The sequence below is a fragment of the Coregonus clupeaformis genome, chromosome 31 (assembly GCF_020615455.1).
Source record: "Coregonus clupeaformis isolate EN_2021a chromosome 31, ASM2061545v1, whole genome shotgun sequence".
NCBI classification, from domain to species: domain Eukaryota; kingdom Metazoa; phylum Chordata; class Actinopteri; order Salmoniformes; family Salmonidae; genus Coregonus; species Coregonus clupeaformis.
The window spans coordinates 12,646,543-12,660,692 of NC_059222.1; the positions used below are offsets into that span (position 1 = coordinate 12,646,543).

Below are 14,150 nucleotides of genomic sequence, written 5' to 3' on the forward strand. Positions count from 1 at the left end.
GCCTGTATCCTCTTAGCTCTTGGTTAGGCCTCTCTGACGGAGGGAGGGGTTCAAATCAAATCTACATTTTATTCGTCACATGCTTCGTAAATAGCAGGTGTGGACTAACAGTGAAATGCTTACGGGCCATTTCCAACAATGCAGAGAGAAAGAAAATAGATAAATAATAGAAAAGTAAAACACATAATAATAAAATAGTACTAATAGATACACTGATTAATCACACACACAATCCCCTTCTGTGCCTCTCTATGGGGCTAATGACAGTTTGGAAGCGCTGCATGCAGGGCTTGGAGGACAGTGTAAAAGCCTGTGTTCGTTAACTGTTGGCATGCATTCCTCCTGGGCAGGGAGTGAGGGAGGGTAAAGTGGTAACATGCCACTCTGCCTCGATCGCCACCCCTACCCTATTATGAGGGGGTGTTTCTCTTTGGTGCCCCCATCTGTGTCTTTCCTTTAGAAAGTCCCTGTTACTCCACAAGGGCAGGGCAGGGTGCTACCCCTCCCCCCTCCTATCCCTCCCTCCCTCCTTGGCTGGCCTCCAGCCCTCAGTGTTGTTGGCTTCGCCCTTAAGGCTTCAGCATGCATCGGTTCGGCTGGCGCCTAGCCCGCGAATGAGTGTGCTCGCATACTCCCTTAAAAGACCTTCACTTGGAAAAAGCGGCAATAGTACTGTTTGTCCATCTTGAGCCAATATACACTTCCACAAAATCGATAACTCGAGAAATATGTCATTAATTTGGAAGTTTTTGCCAATGAGATCTTAGTCACGCAATTGTACAGCTAACTAAAATGTTTGGTGCAGTATTAATCAAGTGAAAGCATTTGCATGAAAACGAGTCGTTTGTCGTTGAATGACAAACACTTCATTGAAGAATTCCTACTGTTGACCAATGAACGGGCGTAGACTTCGGCTCTGAACTTTGGCTTGCCTTGAGGCATTTTTTTGCATGAACAGCCAAAGAATCCCTTGTCAAAGACCAAAACAAACAAAAATGTCACTGTCGTCACAATATATGCACAAACTGTTCTGGATGGGAAGCATGTGGACTCCTTTAGTGGGGAATTGGAGGTCATGGCATTAATCACACAGGATATTATTCATAGAGATACAACGGAGGGGAATTCAGAGAGGGAACGCCTCAGGGGATCATCATGTACAGAGGGAGATTTTGACAAGCCTGAAACGACATGTTAATCATCCATTTGATTGCTGGTTATGGCTGAGATCACTTCACACACACACACACACACACACACACACACACACACACTGCCCACCCAGGATTGAACCACACACTGTTTGTCCAACCATGCAAGAGTAGCAGGTTTATAAAAGCAGTGAATTAGCGCAGCGTGGGGAGGCAGGCAGACTGTAGCAGTGAAAGTCTGTGTTTATTCAAAAGCCCCTGGCTGCTGACTGATGGCAGGATATGGAAAGATTAAAAACATCTCTCTCCCTCAGTCTGCCACAGGCCCACGTGGCTGAAATATGTTACATGAGACAACAGTTAACGGTTAGCTAGCAGAGCAGTGTTGAGGATATAACAAGGGATGAACAACAACAAGCTAACCGCCAGTTACATGAGATGGATTTGAACCATGACGCAGGGGGGAAATGGATAGTGGGGCGGGTGTGGAGGGAAGGGGTGTATTTGAGAGGGGGTGGTGTGTGTGTGTGTGTGTGTGCGCTCGAGAGGGACACACAGAGTAGAGTAACTTGCTGGTTGAGGCACGCTGACGTTATGCTCCTTTGATAAACATGCTACACTTAATCCTCTTGTGGATTGTTTCTCTGTGTATGCGGCATGAGGCCCGTTAGGTGGGTTCACATGGGTTTAGACACACACTTCCTGTAGTGTTCCTGCTGAGGTGGGTCTATTTACCCAGTCAGCTGTCCAGGCTTGCCTTGCAGAACTTTCTACATCACTTCACCATGCTGTCCACCAACCGCCTGTATTAATCAGGTAGCCCAAAGCCCACACAGACAGAGATAATGTTACTAGTCCCGTGTAGCTCAGTTGGTAGAGCATGGTGTTTGCAACGCCAGGGTTGTGGGTTCGATTCCCACGGGGGGCCAGTATGAAAAGGGGAAAAAAATGTATGCACTCACTAACTGTAAGTCTGCTAAATGACTAAAATGTAAATGTACTATACCTCTCTTGCCCTCAGTCTGACCCCATGCTGTAGGCTAAAGGTGTGTTGAGTATTTGGTATTTACCTCCGCCTCAGTTTACCTCACAGGTTATTGACCTTTTGAGTGTGTTTATTCTACAGGTCATCAGGGTCAGGATAGCCATGTCCTTTACAGCTGTCAACGCTGATAAAAAAAACTAGCGTAAACATTTATCTATTTCAAAGATTTTTCTCACTCCGACTTTAAACGCATTGAGCAAGCGTTGTTGTAGACGAGCTTAGCTGTGGCTTAGCTGTGGACAACCCCTACAGGGATTGACACTTGACCTCCCTCCATATGTTATGTACAGTAATTATTACACAGAGATTCTGTTTGCTGATTGTTAGTAACGCCTGAGTCAGTATGGACCAGTAGCTGACCACACCATTTCGCCATATAAGGAGGGGTCTCTCTCTCTCTCTCTCTCTCTCTCTCTCTCTCTCTCTCTCTCTCTCTCTCTCTCTCTCTCTCTCTCTCTCTCTCTCTCTCTCTCTCTCTCTCTCTCTCTCTCTCTCTCTCTCTCTCTCTCTCTCTCTCTCTCTCTCTCTCTCTCTCTCTCTCTCTCTCTCTCTCTCTCTCTCTCTCTCTCTCTCTCTCTCTCTCTCTCTCTCTCTCTCTCTCTCTCTCTCTCTCTCTCTCTCTCTCTCTCTCTCTCTCTCTCTCTCTCTCTCTCTCTCTCTCTCTCTCTCTCTCTCTCTCTCTCTCTCTCTCTCTCTCTCTCTCTCTCTCTCTCTCTCTCTCTCTCTCTCTCTCTCTCTCTCTCTCTCTCTCTCTCTCTCTCTCTCTCTCTCTCTCTCTCTCTCTCTCTCTCTCTCTCTCTCTCTCTCTCTCTCTCTCTCTCTCTCTCTCTCTCTCTCTCTCTCTCTCTCTCTCTCTCTCTCTCTCTCTCTCTCTCTCTCTCTCTCTCTCTCTCTCTCTCTCTCTCTCTCTCTCTCTCTCTCTCTCTCTCTCTCTCTCTCTCTCTCTCTCTCTCTCTCTCTCTCTCTCTCTCTCTCTCTCTCTCATAAAGGATAGCCTCAAATAACATACCAACCCACTGGTTATGAAGAGAAACTGGAACAACAGGTTATGATGACAATGGCAAGTACAGTTGAAGTCGGAAGTTTACATACACCTTAGCCAAATACATTTTCACAATTCCTGACGTTTACTCTAGGAAAAATTCCCTGTTTTAGGTCAGTTAGGATCACCACTTTATTTTAAGAATGTGAAATGTCAGAATAATAGTAGAGATAATTATTTCTTTCAGCTTTTATTTCTTTCATCACATTCCCAGTGGGTCAGAAGTTTACATACACTCAATGAGTATTTGGTAGCATTACCTTTAAATTGTTTAACTTGGGTCAAACATTTTGGGTAGCCTTCCACAAGCTTCCCACAATAAGTTGGGTGAATTTTGGCCCATTCCTCCTGACAGAGCTGGTGTAACTGAGTCAGGTATGTAGGCCTCCTTGCTCGCACACGCCTTTTCAGTTTTGCCCACACATGTTCTATAGGATTGAGGTCAGGGCTTTGTGATGGCCACTCCAATACCTTGACTTTGTTGTCCTTAAGCCATTTTGCCACAACTTTGGAAGTATGCTTGGGGTCATTGTCCATTTGGAAGACCCATTTGCGACCAAGCTTTAACTTATAATATAATAATAATAATATGCCATTTAGCAGACGCTTTTATCCAAAGCGACTTACAGTCATGCGTGCATACATTTTTGTGTATGGGTGGTCCCGGGGATCGAACCCACTACCTTGGCGTTACAAGCGCCGTGCTCTACCAGCTGAGCTACAGAGGACAACTTCCTGACTGATGTCTTGAGATGTTGCTTCAATATATCCACATAATTTTCCTTCCTCATGATGCCATCCATTTTGTGAAGTGCACCAGTCCCTCCTGCAGCAAAGCACCCCCACAGCATGATGCTGCCACCCCCGTGCTTCACGGTTGGGATGGTGTTCTTCGGCTTGCAAGCCACCCCCTTTCTCCTCCAAACATAACGATGGTCATTATGGCCAAACAGTTCTATTTTTGTTTCATCAGACCAGAGGACATTTCTCCAAAAAGTAAGATCTTTGTCCCCATGTGCAGTTTCAAACCGTAGTCTGGCTTTTTTATGGCGGTTTTGGAGCAGTGGCTTCTTCAGAGCGGCCTTTCAGGTTATGTCGATGTAGGACTCGTTTTACTGTGGATATAGATACTTTTGTACCCGTTTCCTCCAGCATCTTCATTTTTTTTAATTTTTTTTTTACATTTTAGTCATTTAGCAGACGCTCTTATCCAGAGCAACTTACAGTTAGTGAGTGCATACATTTTCCATACTGGCCCCCCGTGGGAAACGAACCCACAACCCTGGCGTTGCAAGCGCCATGATCTACCAACTGAGCTACAGGGGACCCTGTCCTTTGTCACAATGTCACAATGTCCTTTGCTGTTGTTCTGGGATTGATTTGCACTTTTCACACCAAAGTACGTTAATCTCTAGGAGACAGAACGCATCTCCTTCCTGAGCGGTATGACGGCTGCATGGTCCCATGGTGTTTATACTTGCATACTATTGTTTGTACAGATGAACGTGGTGCCTTCAGGCGTTTGGAAATTGCTCCCAAGGCTGAACCAGACTTGTGGAGGTCTACCATTTTATTTTCTGAGGTCTTGGCTGATTTATTTTGATTTTCTCATGATGTCAATCAAAGAGGCACTGAGTTTGAAGGTAGGCCTTGAAATAAATCCACAGATACACCTCCAATTGACTCAAATGATGTAAATTAGCCTATCAGAAACTTCTAAAGCCATGACATAATTTTTTGGGAATTTTCCAAGCTGTTTAAAGGCACAGTCAACTTAGTGTATGTACGCTTCTGACCCACTGGAATTGTGATACAGTGAATTATAAGTGAAATAATCTCTGTAAACAATTGTTGGAAAAATTACTTGTGTCATGCACAAAGTAGATGTCCTAACCGACTTGCCAAAACAATAGTTTGTTAACAAGACGTTTGTGGAGTGGTTGAAAAACAAGTTTTAATGACTCCAACCTAAGTGTATGTAAACTTCCGACTTCAACTGTAGCTACTCTGAGAACAATGGGACATTACGTAGACAAAATAATTTATGTACATGTGACACTGCGCCCAGAATGATTATTCTGTTTACATGGCCATTATCAGATTATACTTGATTTGATATTGACATCATTCTACAACACTGCCTACGTACATTGCCCTGAATTCACCATGTAAGGATACTGTTGGACATTTATTGGAAACATATCCAGGTCGCAATATTGGTCAATAATTGTTTGGCTTAGATTCAATGGTTTGTATTTAACTTGCAGGGAGGTATAGGTCTATCCATCAACCTGAAGAACTAGCAACGTGCTAGTCAGGTCTCCCTATTATTGCTGGTGAAAACGATCAACTACCAAAGCCCATATAGGTTGGGTTGCATGTCTGTTTCACTGCTGACCTACAGTAGTGTCCTTAATGGTACATTTCCATATAGGATTTACGCCAGTGTTTTACCCAAAAGGCTCAGACTTTTCTGTTTCCATCTAAGCGGGCCGACACTGTGTCTCACTGGGCCATGGCTCCAGCAGACCTGCTCACACTTTGGCCAAAGCCAGGCCACTGGTACTTTTCATCTTTCATTTACATAACAATGGCTAACTGTAAACTTTAACACCTTCTCACAAAGCAACTGTTTTGCTTATGCAGAGGTTGTTGATTCTGCTCTTCACAAGTCCACACTGTCAGCCCTAGCTATGGAAACACAATTTCCCTAGTATAGCATAAGGGTGTATACAGCAGCATGTTGTGATATGTTTGAACCTGCAGGGCCCCATGAGGTCCCTGATGGCACCTGAGTTCTTTGACACTGTTGTGAACTTGTTGCCATGGTTACGCAGTGCCATTGATTGATTCATTGGTCATTTTATTGATGGGCCGTAACAGCTTGCAGCAAGCTTTAGCATGGAAAGTTTAGCAGGGCTTTAGCCTTCACAGTGCAAGACCAGGACAAGGCACCGTCCAGATGTGATTTTAACTTAACATGGGTAATGTAATATACCATGTCTAACATAACTACTGTGTTAGCCCATGAAATAGAGTTTACACGAACATGGCTGACATATTGGGAGCATGTAGTATGAGCAATGGTTGTGGAACCCTGAAAGGAAACTAGATTTTTTTTTTTTTTTTACATTTAAATTTTTAGTCATTTAGCAGACGCTCTTATCCAGAGCGACTTACAGTTAGTGAATACATTTTTTAAATATTTTTTTTATACTGGCCCCCCGTGGGAATCGAACCCACAACCCTGGTGTTGCAAACGCCATGCTCTATCAACTGAGCTACATCCCTGCCGGCCATTCCCTCCCCTACCCTGGACGACGCTGGGCCAACTGTGCGCCGCCCATGAGTCTCCCGGTCGCGGCCGGCTGCGACAGAGCCTGGATTCGAACCAGGATCTCTAGTGGCACAGTTAGCAGTTAGGTTGTTGTTGATATAGAGCTACTTATGGCACAAGGATGTCAGCTTTTTATTTGTTTATCTTATTAACAGTTAAAAGCCTATAACATTGTTAATGTAAACTAAAATGTGACTATGCCCAGTCAGAATTGAATATCTGACTGGGCATAAAGTATGTTACAGTGCCTCTGCAGTTGCGTAAGATCCACTAACTCTATTCACAATACACCACCAGCACCTTTTTTAATTTATTTTTTATTTAACCTTTATTTAACCAGGTAAGCCAGTTGAGAACAAGTTCTCATTTACAACTGCAACCTGGCCAAGATAAAGCAAAGCAGTGCGATTTAAAAACAACAACACAGAGTTACATATGGGGTAAAACAAAACAAAGTCAATAACACAATAGAAAATCTATATACAGTGTGCGCAAATGTAGTAAGTTATGGAGGTAAGGTAATAAATAGGCCATAGTGCAAAATAATTACAATTTAGTATTAACACTTAGATGTGCAGAAGATGATGTGCAAATAGAGATACTGGGGTGCAAATGAACAAAATAAATAACAATATGGGGATGAGGTAGTTGGGTGGGCTAATTACAAATGGGCTGTGTACAGGTACAGTGACCGCCTAGTGAAAAAGTAATGTTCTCTCTCTGTCTTTCCTTTGAAAAATGTAAAGGGCCCTAAAATACAACTTGCAGAGTTGTGGACTGCGAAGGTGGTCCAGCTGTGAAAGGAGAGACGGAGGATTGACTTGACAACATGGATGACATTTCCAAAGAGGGACAGTAATCGGTGTGGAACATGATTGGAACATTGTTGTAGGATTGTGGCCTAGCTTGTGACCCAGGAGGATTATCAGAGTAAGAGGTTGATTGTGTGTGATGTAAAAGTTAATGGGGACGTTCCTGATTAACAGTACAAGCTAAGCTGTACTGGGCTGGCCGCTTTACACATCCACCATAGTTCCAGGAACCATGCTAGAAAGGAAAATGTGAAGAGAAAAATATCCAAGATAGCACAGTACGGGTCGGGTTAGCCTTATAGTATGAATCAGACATTTTATGACGTCATCCTCTATGTTGGTGCCCTGGGGCTGAGGGCGACTTAAGAAGCTGTTAATCATTCATAGACCTTTCTGCCAGTTGGATCTGCTGTCATGTGATGCTTTGAGTGCTTAAATTTGCACTATGCAGAAATCACTCTGCCATTTCCTGGTTGCTAAAACTCTAATAGTTTGCCTAATTTCAGTTTATGTGACAAAATCAGATAGTATAGTGTAGAGAATCATTGTACCATCTAAGCCGCAGTGAAACCACACGGCAAGCGGTACCGGAGCGCCAAGTCTAGGTCCAAAAGGCTTCTTAACAGCTTCTACCCCCAAGCCATAAGACTCCTGAACAGCTAATCATGGCTACCCGGACTATTTGCATTGCTAACTAGCATGGTCTGCTCAACTAGTCCAGCTCTGAGCAACATTTGAAAGATTACTGAGATGGAATCCAGACCCCGGCTGTGTTCTTAGAACCACGTGTGTGTGTGTGTGTGTGTGTGTATGTGTAGCAGCATATTTTGGGACATACAGCTCGGTTCAGTCGATTCCCCAGTGACTACTCTTACCCATGCATGACGTCCTAGGCAAAGAGCAAATGGCCTGGCTTTCATTTTTAGTAGTATTTTTATACTTGTCTAGACTTTTCACTGAGGTGAAATGGTGCTCAAAGTAAACTGCCCAGCTTTGTTGCCCCTGGCCTGCAATGAAGGGGCTGCAAATAGGCAAGCAGTTTGGAATGTTGTTGTGAGCTGCATGTGGAATGTCTGTGTGGCTTCATATAGCTTGCATGATTTATGTAAACTCATATTGAATGGATGTAATTGAAGATGACAGCGCTGCCTGGAGTCTTCTCCTCCCCTTTGTCATGCATGTGTTAATGGCACCAAGTGGTAATACCGTGGTGGTAACTCTTCTCCCGAACACACACTGGGGCCCTTATGGGCCATTTCCTATAACGACCCAAGGTGTGAAGTTTGTCACTTTTTAATATTTGAGGAGAACACACTGTGTTCTTTTATCCTGTGTATGAATGTCTTCTAATGATGCATCACATCACATCAAACGCATTCCATTCCCTCTCTAGTTTAGCAGTTGTATTGTGGTCATTGTTTTATACGTCTTATTCCACTCTGAGCCCAACAGGCAGGGACTGAGACATTGGGATGTGTCCCATATGGCACCGTATTCCATTTATAGAGCTCTGCTTTTGACCAGAACCCATAGAGGATAGGATTCCATTTGGGACTGAGAGATGGTTCTAAGGCAGGCAGCCTTAGTTAATCCATTAGGAAAAGGTGATGTCACCCTGGAGGGGATAAGGGCCCCGCTCTGAGGCTTACAGACAGGCAGGAAGTTAGCTAGCTGGGAAGCCAAGCAGTACTAGGCCTAAGGTCGCCATGGAGACATGGGCAGAGAACTAGTTAAGGGCAGGGAGGGACACATGAGGAGTCTTGACTGAAGTCCAGGACAGGGCACTCTCTGTTGTGGATCCATGTTGCCAAGGCTCCCTAGTTGACTGCTTCCGCTGGCCTTGCAAGCATGGGCATGGGCACTGTCTCAGTGTAGGCTATTACCAGGTAGTAAACTTAACTGCTATTGTTGACAGTGACATGTTATAAATTGGGAGTCATTTCTTGCTTTTGCTTTTTCAGACTTATTGAAAATGTCAACATATTAAATCTTACACTACGATTGGCAAGCAACGTGTTGTTGTATTAAAGTGTTACGATTATATAAGTGGGTTGGCCTTTGCCTGCAGTGGTACACTACAGGAGAGCACAGCTCAGGTCATAGGCCTGCACATTGAATGAGACAGAGCCGCCGACAGGCTGGCATATAGAGAAGAAGCAGACTGGCTGGAGGATTGTGGTCTCATGCATAGTGAGTTGTGTAATAATGTGTCAGGCTAATAATAGGTAATGATGGATCACCCTGTAGTAATGTAAGCAAGGCCTACTTAAGACTTTCTTAGCCACAACAGCACAATGTGAGGTTTCACAATTGTGTCCCTTGAAAGCTGTGATGGCCGAGCTAATTCGTTTGGTTGTTTTGGAGCAGTTTGCGCTTTCATAATGGCTAAAGTGTTTCAGTTGTTGGTCAAAAGGTGTGTAATAGTTTGTATTAAGTTTCTACTTTTGCAAACCTCTTGTGCAGTCATTCATGCTCAGTTTTTGTCTCCTTGCTCATAAAGTTGTCATTGTGTTTGTGTCTAAATGGAAATTATTTATTGAGGGGGCAAAACCTCTACACACTCACAGTCCTTATGACTAAGGACAGATTATTCCGGGAGACCCATGGGGCGGCGCACAATTGGTCCAGGGTAGGGGAGGGAATGGCCTGCAGGGATGTAGCTCAGTTGGTAGAGCATGGCGTTTGCAACGCCAGGGTTGTGGGTTCGATTCCCACGGGGGGCCAGTATGAAAAATTGTATGCACTAACTGTAAGTTGCTCTGGATAAGAGCGTCTGCTAAATGACTAAAATGTAAATGTAAGATAATTGAATTGTCCTTAGGGATGTTCTGTCCTTTTGAAAGGAGAAGAACTGGTTTTAACGCATCTATCAAAAAGCTGTCTGTTCTCTCTGCTGCTACAGTTGCCTTTTCAGTTGAATGGGCCATTGTTGTTTTCGAGGGTGATGTTGCTTTGGAATATTGTTGCCTGATGCCCCATTCATCCAGAGGTATGAACACATAGAGACTGGAGGGTAGGCCTGTGACGTGTGTGTGTGTGTGCACGTGTGCGCTCTGGTTGGAACACAAGAGAACGATTGGAATATTGCCTAGCAGCCACAATTGAAACCGTTGTTGATGTCACCTAGGCCTACTCATGTGCCTACTAGGCTCTATTGCAGGCTGCTGCCCTACGTGAGGGAAAATACGAAAAGACGCCAACTTTGCGCCTCTGTCCACTCACACCGTTATGTTTTGAGATAGTGTTTCATTGCGGGGTCGATGGTGACAACGAAGACAGATTGGCCTGGGTAAGTGGATACTCCTCTTGAAATGGCCCATATCACCAGCTTCTGAAACGGCCCATATTGTCTGGCTTATTGAGTAATAGATCATAGTGCTGCCAGGCTGCAGATCAAAGTATCTGCTATGAATTCCAGAGCACTTAAGCAGTAAATCATATCCCGATGGCAGTCCTGTAGCCTTATCAGGGTCCCTGACTCTAATCACGACTTAAGTTCGGAACACAGTGGTCAGTCACACCATGCTTTCAGTGGTGCAGTAATGCAAGTCACTGGTGACTAGGCTTTGAACGACCTCTTGAAGGTGTCTGAAAACTGTGAGAGCCACACAGAGAGAGAGAGAAAGCTAAGACCAAGTTGATCTGCCAGTGACAGAAGGGTTCGAGCAGAACGATAGTCAGTCAGTCAGTGACAGTCAATACTTCTGAGCTGTTGCTCTAAGTTAATCCAAGCTGCTGAAGAAATGCCGTTCCTCTCCATTCTTTTTTCCATCCTGTCTTTATCCCTGGCAGCTGGAGCCACTGGGCTCCCAGTATCCTGTGACTGTAGGGTTATGTAACAGAAAGGGAAGCATGCAGGGGCCCAAATGGGAACTGCACCAGTGGAGCAGAGTACTGTATTGGCAGCACGGACTTCAGACGACAGACAGCTGCCTTAGAAATGTTAAAGCCAAACTGATTAATATTCCAGCTGCCATTTTTAAAACAATATTTCAACATTTATGGGAACTTGGAAGTGCCATTTAAGAAAACGTATTGGCATGAATACCAATGTATTACAATCAATGACTTGTGTGTTTCCCCTTTTTTAGAACTTGGAAGGTTAACGAGTTCTAGTTAAGTGAGAAAGAACTGAACCACTCAACTGGAGGTTTTATTTCAAAGCCCCGGCCTAGCAACAAAACTTTCCACGTTTGAGGCAGAGCGGCATAGATTAAGAAAGTTGTCTTGATTCTGTGCCTCAGATGTAGTCAGCAGCTATTGGAAATAATTGCTGTTTGCTGTCATTTCCAGTTGCTTGCTTCCTCTCCAAAGGAATAAAATGACACATGACAAAGCTACTCTGTGTTAAGTTGTAGTTAGTTTCCATGTTCCCTTCCAACTTTGAGAATCTGAGTTGATTTGCATAGGTCTTGCAATGTGGTTTTAATGTGTCCTCTCTTCTGTTTTTCCCTTAGGTTGATTTGGGGATTTATCTGGACCAGACCTCAACATAGCTGTTTGAAGGACCACAATGGCTGTGTACTCCAGACACCTGGATCTATCCTTGCCTTGACAACACAATTTACAATTAAACCTGAGAAAGACACAAACATCTCATAACTCTTAGCACCAACCAGGTGTTTCTTTGTTGAATCATTTCTGTTCCTGTGGAGTGTTATATCAGAGAGACTTCATCAGACATCACCATGCCGATCCTCAAGCAGCTAACCTCGAACCAGTCCAAGCGTCGCTCCCGGGCCGACCTGACTGCAGAGATGATCAGCGCCCCTCTCGGGGACTTCAGACACACCATGCATGTGGGTCGTGGCGGGGATGCCTTCGGGGACACCTCGTTCCTCAGTACCCGGTCTGGGGAGCCCCCTAAAGAACCAGCTCCAGAGGTGCAGCAGAGCTCCCCTGGACCTGTCTCAAAACCAGGTCTGCTGTCCCGAACCTTCAGGAGCAGCAAGCGCTCCCAGTCGGTGAACCGCGGCGACAACTACGAGAACGCGTTGGCACCCCCTGGTGGCTCGCCAAACGTTGTGAAGAGCGCCATCTCCCTTCCCTACCTCAACAACGAGGATGCGGGCAGGATGGGCGGTGGTCACCGGATGCCCAAGAGCGTCTCCTCCAGCCCTCTGAAGAAGCTGCCCGAGGTCGACGGAATCAGCAAACCGGTCAACGGCGCCGCGGCCATGGACCTGGAATTCGACGAGCGGAGCTTTGGCGAACTGACTGACCTGCCACCGTCCCATCCTCGGGGTGGTGGGATGAAGCACGCGGAGTCCATCATGTCGTTCCACATCGACCTGGGTCCCTCCATGCTGGGGGACATCCTCAGCGTCATGGAGAAGAAGGGCTGGGAGGAGGACGACCTGGGGTACGAGGAGGGGAAGGGCAGCGAGGGCCGTGGGTCACCCCCCATCAGTCCTCCCACTACGGAGGACGATGTCAAGGACCAGGTGGATCTACAGCCGCCAGTCAGGCCCCCACGCAGCATCTATCCCCAGCAGAAAATAATGTCCGACCCCCCCTACACCCCTCCCAGGAACTACCACCCCCACAGCCACCTGGACAGCTGCTCTTTTTCTTCCTCCGGCTCCGCCACTCTTGAGGAGAAACCACTCAACCACCTGCAGGAGGGGGACACGGACAGCGCCAAGTACAGCTCTCCGGGGGGTGGGGGGGAGGACGACAAAGACTTCTCCTTCATGGACGAGGACGAAGATGAAATCAGGGTGTAAAACAGAACAGGGCTGTAACACCACCGCCACAGAACGTGCTTTATAAGGACACCAGAACGTGGTTTGCGAGGACACAGAGGGAGACAAGTATTCTTCATGGGTTTTTGAAGCTAGTACAAGCCTGGGAGGGAAGGGAAGGGTTGGGAGCACGATGAAGATGAAAAACCCCTACATTTTTACATATGGATCTATCCAGAGAAGCTCTATGTGCACACCTTATTCTGCTATTACTTCCTGTATTAGGATACAATCACGCACCATCTGTTACTGAGCCTTATTCACTCCACTTTGGCTAGGTGTGTGTTATTGTCCTATGAGTCCTTTTACTCTAGCCATTACAGAATTCCAGTACACACACACACCGCTCTGAGACACCAGTTATTGGTTTGAGGTTTTCCTTTTGTAGAAATACGATCTGTCATTATGATGATCTAATCCCAGTTCCAATACGTCATCACAGTGTGTTTATCCTTATAAGGGGGCAAATCTCAAGGATCTCAACCCTCATATCCACTCATATCAAACTTAACATATCCCACCCACACCCCCATTGTCTTTTCATCCAGAGGATTTCCCTTCCCTAACATATACCTTATAGCGCATTAATAAGGAAGGGAAAGCCAACCAGCGGTCTTCACACTGATTGTCACATTCTTTAAAAGTGGAAGTATGGAGGTTGACCGAGGTCACTTTTGATCACACGGCAGTCCTCCTCGAGGGAGGTGTGACGCGTTAGGTGGAGGCCGGGTCATATGATGTCATGGACTGAACAGTATGTTTCTCACACAGCTTTGGAGGAAGGAAGAGGGAAAGGGAAAAATAAAAGAAGATAAAAGTATCCCAGGGTTTAGCTAGCATAGCCAAGTAGCCTTGGGGCCTTGAATGAATTGTATGTGTATGTGTGTGTTGAGTGAGGTGAGAATCGTGAGATGCAGTTAAAATATTTGTTTGTTAATATTCAGAAGGTTAAAGATGTTTTTCTTCTTCCTATGTTTATACATTGTACGCACATACAGAATTGATAAATTGGTCTTCTA

The 14,150-nt window shown here is 45.3% G+C and overlaps 1 protein-coding gene across 1 annotated transcript in view; it reads left to right on the plus strand.

Annotated features, from left to right (window-relative positions):
• The window catches only part of LOC121547572 (cdc42 effector protein 4-like), a 29,601-nt gene extending 15,668 nt beyond the window's left edge, over window positions 1-13,933 (plus strand). The window contains exon 2 of the mRNA XM_041858912.1: window positions 11,845-13,933. Within this exon, the coding sequence (XP_041714846.1) occupies window positions 12,076-13,113 (1,038 nt within the window). The 5' untranslated portion in view covers window positions 11,845-12,075 and the 3' untranslated portion in view covers window positions 13,114-13,933. The remainder of the gene's footprint in view (window positions 1-11,844) is intronic.
• The last annotated feature ends 217 nt before the right edge of the window (window positions 13,934-14,150 follow it).